The 24,118-nt window shown below is 37.6% G+C and overlaps 2 protein-coding genes and 1 long non-coding RNA gene across 3 annotated transcripts; all 3 read left to right on the top strand.

Annotated features, from left to right (window-relative positions):
- Nucleotides 1-9,637: 9,637 nt before the first annotated feature.
- On the top strand, nucleotides 9,638-10,118 carry LOC138889164 (uncharacterized). The gene is made up of 2 exons (XR_011406910.1): nucleotides 9,638-9,716; nucleotides 9,864-10,118. It is a non-coding gene; the product is annotated as an uncharacterized lncRNA (long non-coding RNA).
- A 505-nt stretch (nucleotides 10,119-10,623) lies between these two features.
- Nucleotides 10,624-14,286, top strand: LOC138890162 (uncharacterized). The gene is made up of 4 exons (XM_070173526.1): nucleotides 10,624-10,717; nucleotides 12,377-12,834; nucleotides 12,878-13,084; nucleotides 13,158-14,286. Exons 1-4 carry the CDS (start codon nucleotides 10,624-10,626, stop codon nucleotides 14,133-14,135), a joined length of 1,737 nt encoding a protein of 578 aa, XP_070029627.1. The 3' UTR covers nucleotides 14,136-14,286.
- A 7,639-nt stretch (nucleotides 14,287-21,925) lies between these two features.
- On the top strand, nucleotides 21,926-22,693 carry LOC138890163 (MDIS1-interacting receptor like kinase 2-like). Its single transcript, XM_070173527.1, has one exon. It carries the CDS (start codon nucleotides 21,926-21,928, stop codon nucleotides 22,691-22,693), a length of 768 nt encoding a protein of 255 aa, XP_070029628.1.
- Nucleotides 22,694-24,118: the final 1,425 nt, after the last annotated feature.

Consider the following 24,118-nt stretch of genomic DNA (forward strand, 5'->3'; position numbering starts at 1 on the left):
CCTTAAATAAGGGATGGAGGAAATGAACCATATTAAATGGAGGATTTTTGACATCTCAAAAAGGAAGAAAGTCAAAAAAATGAGAAAAAAGATAAATGAGATCCTTGGCTTTAGAGAGTGCCAAGTCATCTTTTCCATTCCCTCTTTTATATATAGATATATAGATTGTAATTGTCAATAGCAAGATATGTTTTCGTGAGTGTATATATATATATATATATATTGATTTTTCTCGTTTCTTTATTTTCGCAAGATTCAAATTGATCAGCATTTTTAAAAATCTAATCCAAAATATTAACAATAATCTAATCAAATTAATGAGAAAACTAGTATTATAAGCTAAATTACTGAACAAATAAAGGACAAACTTAGACAGATGCGCTATAATAACTCAATAGAAGCTATAAAGAAAATTCCACTTCCTTCCAAGTTCCAACTAAGAGCAGATAGTCCTAAAAGAAACATGTTACTTGGATGTAGTTTCGGTGGACAAGGAAAAAGGACGCTTAAACCCAGTAGACTTCCATTCTTGCCTTTTATTCCTTACGTGAATCTATTGAGACATGAGAGGTTAAAAGTATAAAAATTCTCAAATACACAAAGTTTTAATTGAATTCTGAGTCCAAAATATTAGGAAAAGTTCTAAATATGACAACTCTATCTAATGGGTAATTATTTTTTGGAATATAATTTAGCTTTCAACTGATATAAATGTCTGTCAATATTTTGGAATACTTTTATCGTGTAATATTTATCGTTTTATTTTTTGTATTTTTATAATAAATATATAGATGATATATATCAGGGTACACGTAGGTCGCTAACTGCTTTACCCAAGCCCGGTTCAAAGAATTGCTTTCGCTTTCTCAATTGCACGCTTTTCTTTCCTTTCTAGCAATACATAACTGTTAAAGAATTAGAGATAAAAATAACTACCCCCATAATTTTGGATGTATGTGACACGTAACTCCCCCGGATTCGAAGAATAAACAGAGTACCTAACTTCCACAGCATTATTTTCCGAACTAAGAATTGACTCACTCCTACAACTGAGTGTGTTATCAGGATTCCCTCTAAAATACTACTCCTTTATACCAAAATAACACTCATACTAGACAAGATATTTTTTAGGATGCAGATTCATAAAGCAAAAAAAAAAAGGTATAATTTACCAGAATTCACTCAACTTCACACTTGACCTAGAAGAAACAAGTCATTTGGATTAAAGCACAATCGTAAAAGGCAAAAATTTATCTACATCGGGGCTTTACACCAATTCTAGTTAAGTTAATCATAGGAGGAAAACTAAAGTTTATTAGAAGTCTTTTTTCAAAAAGATAATAGAACTATAATAAAAAAGTTTTAGGGCTCCGTTTATGTCTTTGTTATAGTTCCGTCAATATTCTTTAAAGATTTAGTTTATCAAATGTAAGGTTGTCATTGTTAATGTGACTGAGTTAAAACAAAATTCAGGAAACTGTTAGAAGAATAAAGAAATATATCAAATAGTAAAGAATCAGAAATATTCCGAGTCCACAATTTTCTTGTGCGTCCTTAAGGAATTTTAACCCCCTCACACATTGCCAAGGTAATGGATTAAATCCTCCCAGGATAAAACGGAATAAACCTTTCCTGCAACAGTGGCAATACAAACTGCAGGATACCAACGAACTCAAAGAACGGAGCAAAATCACACTTACGAATTTGAGAGAGAGAGACTGCGAATTAGGATGCAGTATATTCGGAAAGAAAGAAGTTCTAGAGTCTTTTTCGTATATGGAAGATGCAGCCTTGCCTCAGTATTTATAGGCAAATATCAGAAGAGGTGTCTGGAAAGGTGCATTTTCAGAAAATACGTGGCATGCCGCGGTTCTACCGCGATCGCGGCCGAACCGCGGCCAGAGAGCTTCTCTGAATCTGACTGCCGCGATTCTAAATTTTGTCCAAAAATAATCTTATCGATCGATCATTTGACAAATCCAAATCCAAATCCAAATCCAAAGCCAAAGCCGAAGCCGAGCGACAACGACGGCGCGAGGGTTCATTCTCTTCAACTCCTTTTAAGAGCTTTAAGAAGTGAATCTATATATAAGCACATAAATGTGATTGTCCCTCACCAATGAGAGACAAAGTGCAAGACAAAAGTTCACTTCTTCAAATTTTCATTTTCCCTCCATTTTATTTCCCTCCATTTTCAATTCACACTTTTTCTCTTTTAAAGCCCAATGGCTTAAAGTCCAACAATCCCCCACATGAATGGGAATGGCTGTATCAAGAAAGATCATAGATGAAAGCTATGTGATTTTGCAAGTAAGGATTAATTGCATCTGGATAAGTAGGTTTCCCTTTGAACTTTCCGTAGTGAACATATGTCGGATATACTCGGTCAATCGGTAGATTTGATATCTTTGAACCGTCGAACTTTAGTGTATACCTAGACAACCATATGTCACACAACCAACCCTTAACCGTCTTTTGGTTCTCATTGTTGTGTTCGTTTTAGCCATGAACACCGCCTGGTCTCATAAGTGCGTAGAGAATTGGCCTTACAGAATTCTCATTGAAGTGGCTTCTTCTTCACACTTACATAGGTGATTCCTAAACGTGTAATCCTTTAGATTGACATTATTTGATAAATACCTCATCAAACTTAGGTAATCATTAAAGAACTTGTAAAGTTCTATCCTTGTTACTGAACATTGTCTTCATCACGAGAATGGACCAAAGATTTTGTTTTGACAATGTTGAACCGGTCAATCACAACTTTGTTTGAGCTCCTTGAACCTAGATCTCGGAACATCCAAAATTTTAGGTAGAGTTACCGCCATGTTGACTTGTCCTCGGCCATAGTCCCATTCCCTTAGATGATTTCTCAACTCCCTCTCTAGTTAAGCCTTTTGTAAGTGGATCCGCAACATTATCCTTTGATCTTACATAATCAATAGTGATAATTCCACTAGAAAGTAGTTGTCTAACGGTATTATGTCTTCGTCGTATATGACGAGACTTTCCGTTATACATAACGCTCCCTGCCCGTCCTATTGCAGCCTCACTATCGCAATGTATGCAAATAGGAGCCAAAGGTTTTGGCCAGAACGGAATGTCTTCTAAAAAATTCCGAAGCCATTCAGCTTCTTCACCGGCTTTATCCAATGTTATAAACTTTGATTCCATTGTAGAGCGAGCGATACATGTCTGTTTGGAAGACTTCCAAGATACTGCTCCTCCACCAACAGTAAACACGTATCCACTTGTGGACTTTGTTTCTGATAAGCCGGTTATCCAATTAGCATCACTATATCTTTCAATAACAACAGGATATTTATTGTAGTGCAAAGCGTAGTCTTGGGTATACTCCAAATATCCCAGAACTCGTTTCATAGCCACCCAATGATGTTTGTTGGGATTACTTGTGAATCGACTAAGTTTACTTATTGCACAAGCTATATCGGGTCGTGTACAGTTCATGATGTACATTAGACTTCCCAACACACGAGCATACTCCAATTGAGACGTACTTTCGCCTTTATTCTTCATAAGATGATGGTTTAAGTCAATTGGAGTCCTTGCACTTCTAAATTCCAAGTGTTTGAATTTTTCAAGTACCATTTTCACGTAATGTGATTGAGACAAAGCTAGACCTTGAGGAGTCCTCTGGATTTTAATTCCTAGAATTACATCGGCAACTCCTAAGTCTTTCATATCAAACTTACTAGCAAGCATACGCTTAGTAGCTTGAATGTCGGCAATGTCTTTGCTCATTATTAGCATATCATCAACATATAAGCAAACAATGACTACATGATTTTGAACGTTCTTAATGTAAACACACTTATCACATTCATTAATCTTAAAACCATTTGACAACATTGTTTGGTCAAATTTCGCATGCCATTGTTTGGGTGCTTGTTTTAATCCATAAAGAGACTTAACAAGTCTACACACCTTCTTTTCTTTTCCCGGAACCACAAACCCTTCAGGTTGGTTCATGTAAATTTCTTCCTCAAGATCACCATTTAAGAAGGCTGTTTTTACATCCATTTGATGGATTTGAAGACCATACAAGGCGGCTAACGCTATTAGCATCCGAATAGATGTAATTCTTGTTACCGGCGAGTATGTGTCAAAATAGTCAAGACCTTCTCGTTGTCTAAATCCTTTGACAACAAGTCTTGCCTTGTATTTGTCAATAGTACCATCGTCTTTCATTTTCTTCTTGAAAATCCATTTAGAACCCAACGTTTTGTTACCCGGAGGAAGATCAACCAATTCCCAAGTATGGTTGCTCAATATGGATTCTATTTCACTATTGACAGCTTCTTTCCAATATTGTGCTTCTGAGGAAGACATTGCTTCCTTGAAGGTTCGAGACTCATTTTCTAACAGAAAAGTCAGAAAATCTGAACCAAATGAAGTAGATATCCTTTGACGTTTACTTCTTCTTGGATTTTCTTCATTAGGCATACCATCTGTTATTTCCTCCCGAGGTCGTTTTGACTTTTGGCAGGCCACTTCACTTTCCTTTTTATACGGATAAATAGTTTCAAAGAATTCAGCATTATCTGATTCTATTATCGTATTAATGTGAATCTCAGAGTTTTCTGATTTATGAACCAGAAAACGATATGCCTTGCTATTGGTTACATATCCAATAAACACACAATCAACCATTTTTGGACCTATCTTAACTCTTTTAGGTTTAGGAACGTGTACATTAGCTAAACACCCCCCACACTTTGAAGTATTTCAAGCTAGGCTTCCTTCCTTTCCACTTTTCATAAGGAATGGACTGTGTTTTACTATGAGGTACACGATTGATTATCCGGTTAGCTGTAAGTATAGCTTCCCCCCACAAGTTCGGTGGTAAGCCAGAACTTATTAGCAATGCATTCATCATCTCCTTCAATGTTCGATTCTTCCTCTCCGCAATTCCATTAGATTGTGGAGAGTAAGGGGCAGTTGTTTGGTGAATAATGCCATTTTCCAAACAAATTTCTTCAAAAGGAGATTCATATTCGCCACCCCTATCACTTCTTATCATTTTGATCTTTTTGTTTAGTTGCGTTTCAACTTCACTCTTGTATTGCTTGAAAGCATTAATTGCCTCATCTTTACTATTAAGTAAATAAACATAGCAGTATCTCGTGCTATCGTCAATAAAAGTAATAAAATACTTTTTCCCACCGCGAGATGGTGTTGACTTCATGTCGCAAATATCTGTGTGAATTAAGTCTAAAGGACTTGAATTCCTTTCAACGGACTTATAAGGATGCTTAGCATACTTTGATTCCACACATATTTGACATTTGGAATTAATGCAATCAAATTTTGGCAATACTTCTAGATTTATCATCTTCCGCAATGTTTTGAAGTTTACGTGACCTAAACGCGAATGCCATAAAGTGTTTGACTCAAGTAAGTAAGAAGAAACATTCACTTTATTGATAGGAACTGCTATTACATTTAGCTTAAAAAGGCCCTCATTTAGGTAACCTTTTCCTACATATACATCGTTCTTACTAAGTACAACACTATTAGAAACAAAAATACATTTGAATCCATTCTTGACAAGAAGTGAGGTAGACACAAGATTCTTGCGAATTTCTGGAACATGGAGGACTTGATTTAGAGTCACTATTTTTCCCGACGTCATCTTCAACGCAATCTTGCCAACTCCCTCAATTTTGGCCGTAGATGAATTTCCCATGAAGATTGTCTCGTCGGGTCCTGCGGGGGCATAAGAAGAAAATAACTCCTTGTTAGCACAAACATGGCGGGTGGCTCCAGAATCTATCCACCATTCTTTTGGATTTCCTACCAAATTGCATTCAGACAACATGGCACATAAGTCCTCCATTTCATCTTCAACCATGTTAGCTTGATTCTTTTTCTTCTTATCATTCTTGGGCGCACGACAATCCATGGCTTTATGCCCAGATCTTCCATAGTTGTGGCAATTACCCTTGAACTTTTTCCTGCTTGGGTAATTCTTTGGTCCGGAAGCCTTCTTCCTCTTCTTATTTTTGTGGCGCCTCCTCAACAACGTTTGCCCCCATTATTGTCGAGTTTCCACGTGACTTCTTTTCAGCATTTTTGTTGTCTTCTTCTATCCTCAGACGAACAATCAAGTCTTCTAGTGTCATCTCCTTCCGCTTGTGTTTAAGATAGTTCTTAAAATCCTTCCACAACGGAGGTAACTTTTCAATGAAAGCAGCGACTTGAAAGGCCTCATTTATGACCATACCTTCAATAACAAATTCATAATTAATAATAAGATAAATCTTATTAATAAAATTATTGATTCGGGTCATACCTTCAGCAAGGAGGTCATGCACAATGACTTGTAATTCTTGGACTTGAGTTATGACGGACCTAGTGTCAATCATCTTGAAATCCAAAAACCTTGCAGCCACGAATTTCTTAAGTCCGGCATCCTCAGTCTTGTACTTCTTCTCTAGTGCATTCCATAATGCTTTTGAAGTTTCCATGACACTATAGACATTGTACAAGCCATCTTCCAAACAACTCAATATGTAGTTTTTGCACAAGAAATCAGAATGTTTCCATGCTTCAGTTACAACAAGTCGTTCATCATCCGGAGTATTTTCAGCCATGACCGGAGGATCCTCCTTGATGAAACGTTGCAAACTCAACGTAGTAAGATAGAAGAGCATCTTCATTTGCCAACGTTTGAAGTCAATCCCGGAAAACTTTCCGGGTTTTTCTGCCGGTGCCATAGCATGAGCAGGAGTAGAACGGCTTGTAACAGCAGCAACCGTTCCCGCAACACTTCCATTAGTTTGGTTTTCATTCGTCATATTTCTGTAAAGTTGAAAACAATACAGAACTTGTTAATCAGTGAAGTTTTTGATATCTTCAAACTGAATACCAAACTAACCATACAACACGTAACAATGGTGAAGTTTTTATATACTTCAAACCCGTACGTTTATTATTCCGGCAAAGTTTTTATGTACTTTAAACCGGACATAAACAATTATAGGAGTAGAAAGCAACAAGGCTTTAGTCTCCAACAAAGTATAAAGAAAATAATTTAATAATCAACACAGAAACATTAGTAATTGAAATTCCTTAATCTTGTTAATGTGACTGAGTTAAAACAAAATTCAGGAAACTGTTAGAAGAATAAAGAAATATATCAAATAGTAAAGAATCAGAAATATTCCGAGTCCACAATTTTCTTGTGCGTCCTTAAGGAATTTTAACCCCCTCACACGTTGCCAAGGTAATGGATTAAATCCTCCTAGGATAAAACGGAATAAACCTTTCCTGCAATAGTGGCAATACAAACTGCAGGATACCAACGAACTCAAAGAACGGAGCAAAATCACACTTACGAATTTGAGAGAGAGAGACTGCGAATTAGGATGCAGTATATTCGGAAAGAAAGAAGTTCTAGAGTCTTTTCGTATATGGAAGATGCAGCCTTGCCTCAGAATTTATAGGCAAATATCAGAAGAGGTGTCTGGAAAGGTGCCTTTTCAGAAAATACGTGGCATGCCGCGGTTCTACCGCGATCGCGGCCTCGATCATTTGACAAAGCCGAAGCCGAAGCCGAAGCCGAGCGAGCGACGACGACGGCGCGAGGGTTCATTCTCTTCAACTCCTTTTAAGAGCTTTAAGAAGTGAATCTATATATAAGCACATAAATGTGATTGTCCCTCACCAATGAGGGACAAAGTGCAAGACAAAAGTTCACTTCTTCAAATTTTTATTTTCCCTCCATTTTATTTCCCTCCATTTCCAATTCACACTTCTTCTCTTTTAAAGCCCAATGGCTTAAAGTCCAACTGTCATATTATTACCTCAATCACCTACAACCAAAAAAAATTTGTTCACCCTTATTCGTAAAGTAATTAAACCTCCAAAACCCGTGACATGATCTAAAGCTAGAAAAGTAGAGTGAGAGGGATCCAATTTCTTGAGATTGGTACCAAGAGTCTTTTTGATGGAATAGACAATAGAGCTTTGCTTCTTGGAACTTTTATGCAAAATGTATTCCGTTTCAGTGGTTGGACAGCACTTAGTTTGAGCAGATAATTATTGAAAAAATTTTGCCACCAGAAATAAATGATTGTGTTATAAAAAAGGGAATTTGTAAATGGCAATAAAGAAACTTCTCATCACTCCATAAGAATTATTGGAATATTTTGGCCACAAGAATTGATAAAAATGATTCACTATTTTTTTCAATCTACTTGCCGTTAAGAGCACAAGGGAATAGCACGGTGATCAAGTATAATTTTATATTAATATTTAAAACCATGTACAAAATAAAAGGTAGCTACTCATAGTTAAGTACTAACAATTGTAGTTAAATATAGTGACAAGTGCCATTTATTTATTTGTTTAGTACAAACATCCGGTGCGGGTAAATTTTTACCCTCGTAAAAATGCTTGCCTTTTAGAATTGAACAGGCAGCGGACGCAACAAAGAGGCAATAAGTGCAAGTAGGGGTGTTCAAACCGAACTGGAAAATCGCACCAAACCGAAAAATCAAACCAAAGAGATTATAAAACCCGACTAGGTTTGGTTTGACTTGGTTTGGTATTGATTAAAAATCCCGAACCAAACCGACATATAAATATATAATTTATATATATATATATATATATATATATATATATATATATATATATATTTAAGACTTTATATTGAATTTTCTTTAAAGAATATAGAAATATTTGGGATCCTCTCATGTGTTAACTTTGAAAGCGTACATTAATGAGAAATTATTGTTAGATAAGCAAATAACTATTATGTGTTTATTAAAAAAATTCTCCCACTAGAATATTTTAATAGATCATATGTTTGTCAATTTTTCCGATATTTATTAAACATATAGTCACTTATCAAAACTTTATCTATAACTTTAACAAAGTAAGATTGGAATAACATTCATGTAATAAAAAACCCCGAAAACCCGACAAAACCGAACCAATCCAAACCGATATAGTTGGTTTGATTTGGTTTTGATAAAAATCGAACCAACCCGGTCCATGTATACCCTAAATGCAAGTATATGACTTTTCTTCTTGGGTCATCTGAGCAAAAATTTGCAACTATTCTTGCACCAAATAAATAAATAAAAATTGCAACTATTCCACCTTCCATGGCCCGCCCGGGAAAATGATACAACTCGACAACGAAATGTCTTTTGAATAATTCTGGAGAAAATTTCCACAACTTAAAGCTTGGCCACAATTGAAACGTAATCGCCAAACACCCTTTTAATTTGGTAAGGATATATATAGTGAAACATTGACTTCAAGTCTTTGTAATTCTACCCGTATTTTACAAGCTGAGAAATTAATGCCATTGCCTCCCAGAACTTGTATTGAATCACTACATTATAAATTAAAGCTCTACCTTGCACAAGTCCATCAAACAACTGAATTTCATCCTTTAGCCATGATGATGCTTCCCAGAATATTATTTTCTTTACTTCAGTTTTTCACTCTCTTATATCTCTTCACAGTTTCTTTTGCTTCTACTGAGGAAGCAACTGCTCTCCTCAAATGGAAAGCAACTTTCCAAAACCAGAATAATTCCTTATTGGCTTCATGGACACTAAGTGCCAAGAATTCTTCCACCGTCGGAGCGACAGGTTCTGATGCATGCAGGGATTGGTATGGAGTTATATGTGTTAATGGCAGGGTAAACTGGTTGAATATCAGAAATGCTAGTATTATTGGTACACTCTATGATTTTCCATTTTCATCTCTCCCTTTTCTTGAATATGTTGATCTTAGCATGAACCAGCTCTCTGGCACAATTCCCCCTGAAATAGGTAAACTCACTAATGTAGTTTATCTTGACTTTTCCATCAATCAAATTTCAGGCACAATCCCACTACATATCGGGTCACTAACAAAGCTTGAGACCCTCCGTATCTCTGACAACCAAGTAAATGGTGGAAGAAATAGGTCACTTAAGGTCTCTTACTCAGCTAGCTTTGAATAATAACTATCTTAGTGGTTCAATTCCTGCTTTATTGGGGAATTTGAACAACATGTTTTCTTTGTATCTTTGTAAGAATAAGCTTTCTGGTCCCATTCCTGTTGAAATTGGGAAGATGAAGTCACTTGAGAGTTTATACTTCGAACAAACAATCTTTCTGGTCCAATTCCTTCAGAGTTGGGGGATTTGAAATACCTCACTCATCTGGCATTATACAATAATACGCTTACTGGTTTAATTCCAACTACTCTAGGTGACATAACTGAGTTCAAGACTCTATACCTTTATTCTAACCAACTTTCTGGTCTCATTCCTACAGAGTTGGGGAATCTGAAAAACCTCACTCTTCTAGATTTATCTAAGAATCAGCTTACTGGTTCAATTCCAATTACGGTAGGTGACTTAAGTGAGCTCAAAATTTTGTACCTTTTTTCTAACCAACTTTCTGGTCCCATTCCTACTGAGCTGGGGAATCTGAAAAACCTCACTGATCTAGATTTATCTAATAATCAGCTTACTGGTTCAGTTCTACTTCATTTGGCAATTTGAGAAACTTGCAAAATCTGAATCTCGGCTCCAACAAACTTTCTGGTTCCATTCCAAAAGAACTTGCATATTTGGATAACTTGGTTATGTTATCAATGAGTGAAAATCAATTTTCAGGCCACTTGCCAGAGCATTTTTGCCAAGGTGGAAAGCTTGTGAACTTCATGGTGAATAGTAACAAGTTGACAGGTCCAATACCAAGAAGCTTGAGCAAGTGCTCGAGTTTCAAAAGAGTTCGTTTTTAATAACAACAGTTTCACTGGGAATTTATCGGAAGCTTTTGGTATCTATCCCGAGCTTCAGTTCATTGATTTGAGTGACAACGATTTTTATGGTGAGCTCAGCAGCAACCGGGGAAAATGCAAGAATTTGACAAACTTGCAGATAGCGAAAAATAACGTTAGTGGTAATTGTTTAACCAAAAATATGATTCTTTGGTCAAAGCTAAAGACAAATAGAAATTCGGGCTACTGATAATCAGGAGACGAAAAAGAAATAATAAACTTTTTAAGAATGACAAATAAACAGTAAATAGGTTTGTATTCCAATGTAATGTTGATGATATCCTCCGTCCTTACAAATGACGAGACCTCCTCCTTTTATAGTTGATTCTAAGTAAAGGAGTAATACCTTAGTCTTAATGAGACAATTATGAGCAATAAATGATATTAAATAAGACGTTACACAATCATTCCTATTTAATACCAATTCTCTAACATATTGGGTATTTAATATTGAATTTGGACTCCTTTTCGTCATCATATCCATGTCTTCAATGCCTTCTGATCTCTTGGCTTTAAATGACCTAAATAGGTACGAAGCTTGTATTATTCGAATTGCCTCTCGTGCCTATTTAGCTTTCCTTTCCCCGTATCTGTTGTCACTCGTGCCTCTTAACTGATCATCATGTTTTGACCATTTGACCAGTCCTCGTGTCATGCCACGTCACCTTCAATGTAAATTCAGTTTTTTCCCAATACAGATAGTCCCCCACTTTCCATTTATTTATCAATTAAATATCTGGGAAGTGGATCTTCATAAAAAGGGAATTTTTGCCGTAATTAATACTATGACAGTACTGACGCTTCAATTGTCCCTTCTAATTAATGTTTTGCATACGTGTCACCTTTTATTTAATGCTCTATACACATGTCACTTTCTGATTGGTTCTGCAATTCTGCGCCCTTTTTTCAAGGCTTCTTCATTCCCACTATTCACGAAGTGATAGTTGCCTTTATTATAGGCTTTCCATCATTACACTTCTAAGTTTGACGGTTGTCATTATAAACATATTTAACCCTCTTTCTTTTGTCTTCTTTTTCATTGATCTTCAACAAACAATTTATTATTCACTTTTGCTTTTTCTCATCTTGTTCACCTATACCACCCCAAATTATTCTGCCATGGAGTGTTTACCTTGACTGCAAGAAGTAAGAAGGTTTTGGTAAACCCCGAAGATGACAAGGATCGAGGGTGGTATTATCGTTACGTTGTTGTACGTACGGTGGATTTGTTGGGTGAAACAAACATTCCCTTCCCTGATAAGTGGAATTTTGCACGTAAGTTTTTCTTTTTCTTACTGTATCTATTTTTTAAGAATTTTGCTTTCTTTTCTAATCTCGTCTCTTTTTGGCTTTTTGTAGCAACCATGGGAGATGTGGAACACGTTCCTAACTTCCGTGGTTGGATAGATTCAATTTTGAAGATTGCGCCTATGGAGGCGAGAACTTGGAAATCAATTTCTCTTTTGAATGGTTGGAAAGTGAAGACCCATGGTATGTATTTCCTTATGCTTTGCCGTATATTGAATTCTTTCTTATTTTAATTCTTTATCCCTCTTTTTATCAGGATTTGGTATCAGGGGTATGACAGCTGAGGTAGTCGTTGCCATTCGAGCGTCTTCAACCGCTTCACTTGATTTGGAAAAGACTCGGGCCACGCTACCAAAAAGAAAAGTTATAGAAGAAAGTTCTGAGAATGAGGAAGAAGAGAATACCTCTTTGATAGCTAGGCCAAGAGCCAGGAGACGCGTCATTGATGGGGATGAAGTTGAAGATACTCCTGCTCGAGCCTCTATCTTCGAGCCAGTTCAAATCCTTTCTGATGAGGATACCACTCCAAGAGGCTCTAATGAATCAATTCGACGTCTCTTTGTTAGTGGTTTTGAGAGTGGAGAGTTTGGACCAGTTCTTGATGAAACTCCCCTCTCTTCTTCTATTCCCATTTCTTCTATTCCTTCTATTCCTTTGACAACCACGAGTATTTCTTTGCCTATTTTATCGACTCCTGTTTCCTTACCTGTTTTGGTTCCCATATCTGCTCCTACTGTCCCTGCTTTGACTCCCACAGCTCCCATTGTTTTTACCTCTTCTACTACTCCTCCTTCCATTGTTCCCCCTCCCTCTGTTCAGCATACAGAGGCGGGTTCTAGCAGCAGAGGCATGGCTAGCAGCAGAGGCATGGCTCGATCCTCTAATCGGAGATATTGAGAAGAAGAAGATGAAGAGCCACAGTTGCTTGACTCTGATGAATGACATAGTTCATTCTACCTTGAAGGTACTTCTCTTTTAACTTACAAGTTTTTTTTATATCTCTCTATATTCTCACATTTGATGCCTTTTCCTTGCAGGCTAATCTTATTGGTACTGAGTTAATGGGAAGAATCTCCACTCTAGAGAAGAAGGATCGAGAGTCTGCGAAGGCTATCTCTGAGGCTAGGAGAATAGCCAAGGAAACCCAGCTTGAGGCAGCAAACTGGAAGAAGCAATTTGAGAATGCTCAGGGGACCATAGAGGAGTTGCAAGAAAGTAGAAATCACCTGGAGCAGCAAAAGCATGGTTTGACTTCTGAGCTAGCAATTGCCAAGGCTTCTTCAAGCCAATTTGAAAAAGATAAGGAGTTTTTGGAGTGCTCATTTTCAGAACAATTATCAAAGGCCAGTGAAGAAATCAGAGAGCTTAAGGCACTTGTGGAGAAGAAAGAAGAATATGCAGGGGAGTTAGTGCAAAGCTTGACTCAAGCTCAGGCTGACTTAAGGATCTCCTCTGACGAGATACGTGCTTTGAAGAGTTCTCATGCCTCCCTTGAAGCTTCTCTTGACTCCCACTTAGCTGAACACCAGATATTGAAGAACGATCTTGCTATGTGGGAAAGGGAGTATGGACTTCTTGAGGAGAACTTCAACATAGAGGTAAGTTGGGCTTTTCTAAAATCTCGCCGTGATGCTTTGATGGAAGCTACTCAAGAAAACTTTGATTTGCAATCTGAATTAGCCAAAGTCTTAGACACTATTGAAAAAAGCCAACAACCAGTTGATACTCCTTCTCCTGCACTTGGAACTCCTGGGGCAGAAGAGCTTTTAAATAAAGAAGTGGCTACTGCGGCAATTGGAGTTGCAATTCCGGCTCCCGAGGGTGAAAATTCTATGACACAGTCCATGGAAGCTGAAGCTCCCGTGACTCTTGCTTCCCTCGGTGATTTTAACACTCCAGGCCCAGTTGAAACTGCTCCTATTGCTGCTCCCTCAGAAGTTGTTACCGTGCCTGTGACTGCCCCTGAAAATGAGATTGCAACTTCTGATGTTCCAACCCCTTCAGTGACTAGTTGAATGTATTTCAAACTTTACTGTTTTTTTATTAATTGGTGGTGTTATCCCTTGGCAACTTTAAGGGATCTTTTGATGAAGTCTCCATTTATCATAATGGGGCATTTGTAAAAAACAAATATTTTGCTGACTAAGTTTGTACTTAGTCTTTTATATTAAGAAATTTTATCGGTACTTCTATATATTCTATTCTTGCCTATTTATCTAGGACTTATAGAATAGCTTAACATTTTTATCCTTTGAAAATGCTTTATGATTCTTCTCATGGATTATCAACATGAGGCTTATAAAAGAGGGCCCTTTTATTTTATCGACACTTAATGAAGAAGACGTCTCAACTTCATAATGGTGTTATAATACGATGAAAGAAATAGGAATACACATGTTTTGTATGAAACAACTTTGACAAGTTTTTATTCATGAACTTTAACAAGTTTTTTGACTATTACATGTATTAAAATACATCTATACCTTTCTCGTAACTGTTTTTCTTGTAACAAATTTTTACATAATATAAAATAAACAAGGTTTTTCTTCATAACCTGTTTCAGTACATAGTCATGACCCTATCTTTATATATTAGGAAGGGTTTGAGAGGTGACTTCGTTTATGAGTTTGAGAGATGACTCTGTTGTTCTCATGGGAAAAACATTATGATGAATGTCTTGTGTTTGTTGAACACGATGATGAATGCTGAAGACTTTGTAACCTTTTCTCAACACTTGTCTCTTTTTGGCCGACTTTTGTTCGATATTCGTATCTGTTTTTCTACACATATCTGTGTATAATATGTAGTCCCCCAAGTGTTTGAGCGGTGAAGTATGAAGCCTCGGGCACTTGTTTATTTCTTTCAATTTGGTCCTTTTCCTGAAACAGAAAAATATACGGGACTCGGAGGTGCGATAATAGATGAAGACTGCCTAACTCGTGTGTATTTCTATCAGATTAATTGTAACCCTGGGCTAAGAATTTTAGAATACTCCATTTTGCCTTGCAGGTCGTGACTCATCATTTGGCACGAGTTAGGGTTTTTGCCTAGCATCTAAAATCGTTAGTAAAATTTTAATAATTCAAAAGAAAATTTTAACATGGTGATACCTGACCGTGGGTACTTTCTCAGAAGTAATATCTCTTTAAATGGACGGCATTCCAATGTGAGGGTAAAACTTTGCGTCCATTGTCTCCAACTTGTATGCTCCTTTTCCCGCAATGTCACGAACTCTGTATGGTCCTTCCCACGTTGGACTTAGCTTTCCTGAATTAGCAGCCTTTGCAGATTGGAACACCCTTTTTAAGCACGAAGTCCCCAATTTTGAAAAATCTGAGGCGTGATTTCCTATTGTAATATCGTTCAATTACTTGCTTTTGTGCTGCCATTTTTATCAATGCAGCTTCTCTTCTTCCTTCAAGCAAATCAAGGTTGACCCACATCTCTTCATCATTAGATTCCTCTGTTGCCTGAACGTACCGTGTGCTCGGTTCACCTATTTCAACTGGAATTAAGGCTTCCGCACCATAAACCATTGAAAATGGTGTTTCTCCAGTGCTTGTTTTTGTCGTTGTACGATAAGCCCATAGTACTCCAGGTAATATCTCAGGCTAATTACCTTTTGAATCATGTAACCTCTTCTTCAAGTTGTTGATAATGACTTTGTTTGTGGATTTCGCTTGTCCATTACCCACTGGATGGTATGGCGTAGATATTATCCTTTTAATCTGCCAACTTTGAAGAAATTTTGTGATTTGAGCTCCTATGAATTATGGTCCATTGTCACACGATCTCCTTTGGTGCTCCAAAGCGGCATATTATATTTCGCCATATGAAGTCTTTAACTTTCTTCTCTCGTACCTGTTTAAATGCTCCTGCTTCTACCCATTTAGTGAAATAATCTGTGAGTACAAGTAGAAACTTTACCTGACCCTTTGCTTGTGGTAGTGGACCTACGATATCCATTCCCCATTTCATAAAGGGCCACGGGGCTATAACAGGGTGTAGTAACTCAGCTGGTCTGTGCATATTATTGTCGTATCTTTGACATTTATCACATTTGGACACGAAACTGTTTGCCTCTTCTTCCATCTTAGGCCAATAATATCCTGCTCGAATCAATGTTGTTACCAGTGACCTTCCCCCTGCGTGATTTCCACAATGTCCTTCGTGCACTTCCCTCATCACATATTCTGTTTGAGAGGGTCCGAGACACCTTGTTAGTGGTCCACCGAACATCTTTCGATAAAGATTTCCTTGATATAAACAATATCGAGCGGCTTTTTTGCGAAGCGCATGAGCCTTCCCTTTGTCATTAGGCAAGGTTCCGTGCTGTAAAAAAACAATAATTTCATTTCTCCAATCCCATGTTAAATGATTAAAATTTACCTCATTCTTATCAGGTTCGAGAACGGAATGAAATAAATGTATGACTGAAGCATTTGCGTCATTTGCTACGTCAGCCACAGATGCGAGATTAGCTAAAGCATCTGCCTCCACATTCTCATCTCTTGGGATCTGCATTACCTTCCAAGTTTGGAATTGCTTTATTAGTTTCCGTACCTTTTCGAGATATTCTTGCATTCGAGTTTCCCTGGCTGTATAAGTCCCCAGGATTTGATTGACCACGAGTTGAGAATCACTCTTGATTATAATTTGTGTTATGCCGAGTTCTCTTGCCAATTCTAAACCTGCAATTACAGCCTCGTACTCTGCTTCATTATTAGTCATAGAATGACTTTTTATAGCTTGTCTAATAGTTTCACCCGTAGGTGGTATGAGAACTATACCTAGACCTGCTCCTCTTACATTAGATGAACCATCAGTGAATAAAATCCAAGTCCCCGGGTTTGCACCATTAAAAACTTGTAATTCTTTTTCTGCTTCTAAATGCATCCCTGGCTAAAATCAGCTACGAAATCGGCTAATACTTGAGATTTTATAGCAGTCCTAGGCTGATAAATGATTTCGTATTCACTTAATTCTATAGCCCATTTTGCTAACTTCCCTGACAATTTATGTTTATGCAAAATGTTTCGTAATGGAAAAGCAGTAACTACAACAATGGGATGACATTGAAAATAAGGTCTTAATTTTCTAGATGTCATGATCAAAGCTAATGCTACTTTTTTTAGTTGTGGATATCGTGTTTCAGCATCTAATAAAGACTTGCTTACATAATAGATAGGAGATTGTTTACCTTGGTCCTCACGGACTAAAACAGCACTTACCGCAACTTCTGACACGGCCAAATAGATGAGTAGCTTTTCTCCTTCTTTTGGTTTTGCCAATAATGGTGGATTTGACAAGTAAGCTTTTAAATTTCTAAGGGCATGTTGGCAATCTTCGTTCCATTCAAAATGATCTTGCTTTTTGAGTGCGGAGAAAAATTTAAAGCATTTTTCTGAAGATTTGGGAATAAATCTCCCCAAGGCCGCAATTCTTCCCGTTAGCCTTTGGACTTCTTTTTTACTTGTAAGGATATTAGGGATCTCCTCTATTGCTTTGATCTGAGAAGGATTTACCTCAATACCACGGTTAGAAATGAGAAAGCCCAAAAATTTGCCTGAGGCAACCCCAAATGCACATTTTTCTGGATTGAGTTTCATATTAAATTTTCGTAAAATTTCAAATGTAACAGATAAATGAGAAATATGATCATGAGAATGTTGGGTTTTGACGAGCATATCTTCTATATATACCTCCATGGTTTTTCCTAAATGTTCTTGGAACATTTTGGCGACCAACCTTTGATAGGTTGCTCCAGCATTTTTGAGACCAAAGGGCATTACTTTATAACAGTAAGTCCCCCTGTCTGTGATGAAAGAAGTTTTTTCTTCATCACTGGGGTCCATTTTAATTTGGTTGTACCCCGAATATGCATCTACAAAACTCAAAAGTTCATGTCATGCAGTTGCATCAATTAACTGATCTATATGCGGTAAAGGGAAAGAATCTTTTGGGCAGACTTTGTTAAGATCTGTATAATCCATGCAAACCCGCCACTTACCGTTTTTCTTAGGTACAACAACTGTGTTTGCTAACCAATTAGGATACTTTACCTCGCGTATTGACCCAATTTTTAATAGCTTTTGGACCTCATCTTGAATCACCTGATTTTTGAAAGCTCCTTGCTTTCTTTTCTTTTGCTTTACTGGTGTGAAGGATGGGTCTTCATTTAGTTTGTGAGTCATCACATCCGGTGGTATCCCTGTCATGTCAGCATGGGACCAAGCAAAACAGTCCGCGTTAGATTTTAGAAATTCAATTAACATACCTCGCATGTTTGAGTTTAAATTAGCTCCAACATAAACTTTCCGTTCAGGCCACTGCTCAAATAATATCACAGCCTCGAGTTCTTCGATGGTTGTTTTGATATTTTCATTCTCCTCAGGTTCTTGAATTGTATCAGGTCTCGAGTCTAAATCTGTTTTCTCTCGCTCAGTTGAGGTTTGATTGCTGACACCTTCAACTATTTCCTGTAATTGCTATTTTTCTTTGTTTACGGTGCTCGTATCTGTTACAGCATTGATACTCCTGGCTATTTGCTGATCCCCTCGAATTTGACAAATCCCCAACGGTGATGGAAATTTAATAACTTGATGTAGAGTTGATGGAACAGCATCCATATCATGGATCCAAGGCCTCCCCATGATCATATTGTAAGCCATTTCCATATCTACCACCTGAAATTTAGTTTCTTTAACAACACCTGCAGCAAAGGTTGTTAGAATTACCTCTCCTTTTGTTACCACACTTGAATTGTCGAAGCCTGACAAGGTATGCGCCTTGGGTATCATTTTGTCTTCAGCTTGCATTTCACGTAATACCCTTAGTAGTATAATATTTACGGAACTCCCTGGATCAATCAAAACTCGTTTTACATTAGTATCATGTACAAGTAAAGATATTACCAGTGCGTCATTATGTGGGGTTATCACTCCTTCGGTATCTGCATCATCGAATGAAATACTTTTCATTTTCTAAAACCTGCCGTACCCGTTTCCCGTGTGTAATTGTTACTTTAGAAACCTTGTTGGAAGCTGTGTAGGTTATGCCGTGAATATCTTCTCCCCCACTTATCACATTCACTGTTCTCTTGGGTGAAGGAGGCTTTGGTGGCTCTTGCCTATTTTTCATATAGGCTTGTTTACCTTTTTCACTAAATAACTCAGTGAGGTACCCTTGCTTCAATAGATGATCCACTTCACTCTGCAAGAATCTACATTCTGAAGTTTTGTGCCCGTGATCATTGTGGAATTCGCACCAATGATCTGGATTGCGTCTATTTGGATTTGACCGCATCTCTTTTGGCCATCGTACCTTATCTCCCATGCTTCTCAAAATAGCCACGAGCTCGGAGGTAGTGACATTAAAGTTATATCCGCCGAACCTTGCCTTTAAACTTCTGTCATCATCTCGTGACTCTTGTCTGTTCCGATCATTTCTGAATCTTGATGAAGAACCAGATTCCCTGTTCCTCGATTTTTTATCATATTGCTGGCTATCTTGTTTTGACCATGAGTCTTTTCCTGCAGGTCCCATATATGGATCGTACCTATTTTTACCTGATCTTTTTTCGGTTTCTGATCTTCTGGAACCGCCCCTTTCTTCATGATGAAACTTAGGTACGGTATCTTCTTCAATTTGCAGCTTCGTACTGTACCTGTTGTAAACATCATTCCACGTGGTTGAAGGGAATTCTCGAGGGCTTTCTTTGAGTCTTCTCGTGGCTTCAGAACTTTTGTCATTTAAATTACTTGCAAAAGCTATTGCAGCCCAGTTGTCAGGTACACGGGGTAGAGTCATTCTTTCATGCTGGAATCTATCAACAAAGTCTCTAAGCAACTCTGAATCCCCTTGTTTGATTTTAAAAATATCTTCCATTCTTTTCTCAACCTTTTGAGCTCCCGAGTGTGCTTTAATAAAAGAATCTGCAAGCTCAGCAAAAGAATTTATAGAATTTTCAGATAAAAGAGAATACCAGGTTAATGCACCCTTGATGAGTGTTTCTCCAAATTTCTTGACCAGTAGTGATTCAATTTCTTGTTTGGTCAAGTCGTTGCCTTTCACGCCTGTTGTAAATGCAGTCACGTGGGTCTGTAGTACCATCATATTTCGGGATGTCAGACATTTTGAACTTTTTCGGAATTGGAAGGAGAGTAACACTTGGCTTCTAAGGTTGTTGTGAGTATTTGTCCATGTCTACTCCTTTTATTACAGGCGGAACTCCAGGGATTTGCTCAATACGCTCATTTTGTTCCTTAATCTGTTTCTGCAAGGTTAGTACTAAATTTTGCAAATAGGAATTATTTGAATTACCTGGTCCCCCTTCCTGTGGTTCACTGGTGGTTCCTCCATTTCCAGAATTAACAAGACCAGAACGAGGATTCTCCAATGTATTATTATTAGGAGTTGGTGTGGGTGGTGCAGCAGGCAATCAACTAACTAGAGCCTGAAGAACTTTGCCGACCTGTGCATCAATTAGCTTTTGTAAAGCTTCATTTGCACCTCCTTCAAAATGTTCAGATTGTTCTTGTTGATCAGCACGGGATTCAGGAGCAGGAGTGCCTTCACGAGATTGACGTGGTGAATCTGGAGGGGAGGGAACCACGTCAATGTTCGGTAGGTCTCCTTGATTTTGATGGATTTGATTTTCATGGTTTCCCAATGTATTATTACTGTTATTGTTGTTGTTGTTGTTTGACATGTTGATAAAGACGAATAAAACGTAGCTTCAAAGAAAAGATTATCAGTTTTCCGGTAACGGAACCAATTTGTTTAACCAAAAATATGATTCTTTGGTCAAAGCTAAAGACAAATAGAAATTCGGGCTACTGATAATCAGGAGACGAAAAAGAAATAATAGACTTTTTGAGAATGACAAATAAGCAGTAAATAGGTTTGTATTCCAATGTAATGTTGATGATATCCTCTGTCCTTACAAATGACGAGACTTCCTCCTTTTATAGTTGATTCTAAGTAAAGGAGTAATACCTTAGTCTTAATGAGACAATTATGAGCAATAAATGATATTAAATAAGACGTTATACAATCATTCCTATTTAATACCAATTCTCTAACGTATTGAGTATTTAATATTGAATTTGGACTCCTTTTCGTCATCATATCCATGTCTTCAATGCCTTCTGATCTCTTGGCTTTAAACGACCTAAATAGGTACGAAGCTTGTATTATTCGAATTGTTTCTCGTGCCTATTTAGCTTTCCTTTCCTCGTATCTGTTGTCACTCGTGCCTCTTAACTGATCATCATATTTTGACCATTTGACCAGTTCTCGTGTCATGCCACGTCACCTTCAATGTAAATTCAGTTTTTTCCCAATACAGTAACATACCACCAGAGATTGGAAACGTCAAAGGGCTTCAGGACTTGATCTTTCATCTAATCATTTGGTTGGGCAGATTCCAAAAGAATTAATTTGGAAACTTGACCTCTCTAGTTAATCTTTTTATGCAGAACAATCACATTTCTGGCAATATTCCGAGTGAACTTGGGTCACTGACAAAGTTAGAGTCCCTTGGTCTGTCAGACAATAGATAGAACGGGTCGATCCCAACATTTATAGGAGATTACATGAACATGTTTCTCTTGAACCTGAGCAACAAGTTTGGCCAAAAAATTCCAAAGGAGATAGGGAGCATAACTCACCTAAGTGTGTTTGATTTGAGCCATAACCTTCTAGATGGACAAATACCTCTCAGTTAGCCAGTTTGCTGGACTTGGAAAAGTTGAATCTTTCTCACAATGACCTGTCTGGCCGCATTCCTGAAGAATTTGAAAGTATGATTGGTTTGCGGGATGTTGTCTTGTCATACAATGAGTTGGAAGGTCCAATACCAAATAATAAAGCTTTTATGAATGCTTCATTAGAAGGTAATAAAGGTCTTTATGGCAATGTAACAGGATTTCAGCCTTGCGAAAGGCCATCTTCGATAGTAAAGAAGCACTCAAGAAGTAAACTCATCCTCGCCAATGTACTTCCTGTTATGGGAGCACTAGTACTTCTCTGTGCTTTTATTGGTGTTCTTATGTGTGATAAAAGAAGAAAAGTTAAAGATGTTGAAAGACGGGATGATGGTTTGTTTTCGATATCCTTGTTAGATGGAAAGGCATTGTACAGGGATATCTTAAATGCCACAGAGGAGTTTGATGCAACATTTTGTATCGGGCAAGGAGGGCAGGGAAGCGTTTACAAGGTAAACCTTCCATCATTAGGGAGTATAGCTGTAAAGAGATTTCATTCTTCATTTGCGAATGCACATTGCAAAAGCTTCACGAATGAGCATCGGAACATTGTGAAACTCTATGGATTTTGTTCGAATGCACAACACTCGTTCTTGGTTTACAAGTGTGTGGAGAGGGGGAGTCTGTTTAGTATCTTGAGCAATGAAGTTGAGTCCAAGAATTTGGATTGGCTAAAAAGGATGAATATCATCAAAGGTGTTGCTTTTGCTTTATCTTATCTGCACCAGGATTATTCACCACCGATTGTTCATCGAGGCATATCAAGCAGTAATATTTTGCTCGACTTTGAGTATGAAGCTTGTTGATAATAGGTGAATTTAACTATAATTAGACCCTAGATAACCACCTTCTTGTATAGTTTGAATGATAAAAGTGATAACAATATACTTTTATTAGTGTTTTTCATGCTTTGCAGGTTATATATGACCAGAGAAGGCTATAGAGTACTTTTAGGATCAAATATGGAGAAAAAGAGGCCGATCGTAAAATTCCGTCAAGTAAACCACGCGAAACAGCTCAAGTCAGAACTGAAAGAGGACTGTCGCGGTTCCACCGCGACCGAGGTAAAAGATGGCTACAGACAAAGTGAGAATCAGAGAGCATGTTTGGCCTCGGTTTGACCGTGACCGCGGCAGGACCACGGCGGAGGCGGAGAACTTCAGGGACTAAAGTGCAAAACACGGGATTTTTAGCCCAAAACCCTATTTTAAACATTAGACTTCGCCCAAGAGAGGCATGTATTGATTTGGAGAGTATTTTGACAAGGAAAAACAATTGTGAGAGATCACCCAAAACATCTTTCTTCTTTTCTTTGATTTTTCTTGCAAGTTTTATGATGAATGTTATTTTAGTTTGTTTACCCATAGTTATGAGTAGCTAAATCCTTTGTCTAAGGTTTTGATGGAACCTATTGGGGGATGAACTTCTTGTTTATGTGAATACAAATTGCTAGTCTCAATCTTTATTTGTTCAACTTTGTGCATGTTGTAGTTAATTGACAGGATCCTCAATTAGCTGTGCCTATTTAGTGTGCATAACTCGGGAGAGAGTGCATATTTAGGTTATTGTTGAACAACACCACTCCCAAAGTATAAGAGGGATCTATAACTGCGGGTTTAAAGGCGGGATTAGGGATAACGAAGCCTTGAGTGCAATCTAAAGTGAACCGTGTTAATTAGAGCTAGCTAGTGTATCTCGGGAGAGTGCATTGAGTATATTACTGTGATTACTCGGGAGAGATTTACGGTAAGATGAGCGTTCATGATTGATAGAGAGGTGTTGGTCAATTTGTATGAAGCATAAACAGAAGGGATTCCATCAATAGGGAAAGTCATTACCTTAGCGTTTTCTTATTATTGTTTACAACCTTAGCATTCTTAGTTTACAGCTGTTTATTTACTTGTAATTTTAGTTATTGAAGACACCATCAACTGTGATTCAAACGTTTGGGGTTCTCAAGAGTTTAGTGGGTCTAAAGATAGTGATTGATAGGTTAACTCTCTGTGGATTCGACTCTAGGCAGAATACTCAGGTTATATTTGCAACGTCCGCATGGTCCTTTTTATAAGAAAATTTTGGCGCCGTTGCCGGGGAGTTAACGTAATTATCAATTACCATTGATAGAAATACAAAAATTCTTAGTGTAGTCAGTTTTCTCTACACCAAATTTTGATTGAAATTTTTTACGGTTGTTGACGTGGTTGCACAGGTGTATGCCTAGAAACTCTACG

The sequence above is a fragment of the Nicotiana sylvestris genome, chromosome 4 (assembly GCF_000393655.2).
Source record: "Nicotiana sylvestris chromosome 4, ASM39365v2, whole genome shotgun sequence".
NCBI classification, from domain to species: domain Eukaryota; kingdom Viridiplantae; phylum Streptophyta; class Magnoliopsida; order Solanales; family Solanaceae; genus Nicotiana; species Nicotiana sylvestris.

Coding starts and splice junctions, on each gene's coding strand:
- LOC138890163 (XM_070173527.1), top strand. CDS start 21,926: ATGATTGGTTTGCGGGATGTTGTCTTGTCATACAATGAGTTGGAAGGT.
- LOC138890162 (XM_070173526.1), top strand. CDS start 10,624: ATGAGTGAAAATCAATTTTCAGGCCACTTGCCAGAGCATTTTTGCCAA. Junction 10,718..12,376: donor GAATAGTAACAAGTTGACAG/GTCCAATACCAA, acceptor TCTTTTTATCAG/GATTTGGTATCAGGGGTATG. Junction 13,085..13,157: donor TAGTTCATTCTACCTTGAAG/GTACTTCTCTTT, acceptor TTTTCCTTGCAG/GCTAATCTTATTGGTACTGA.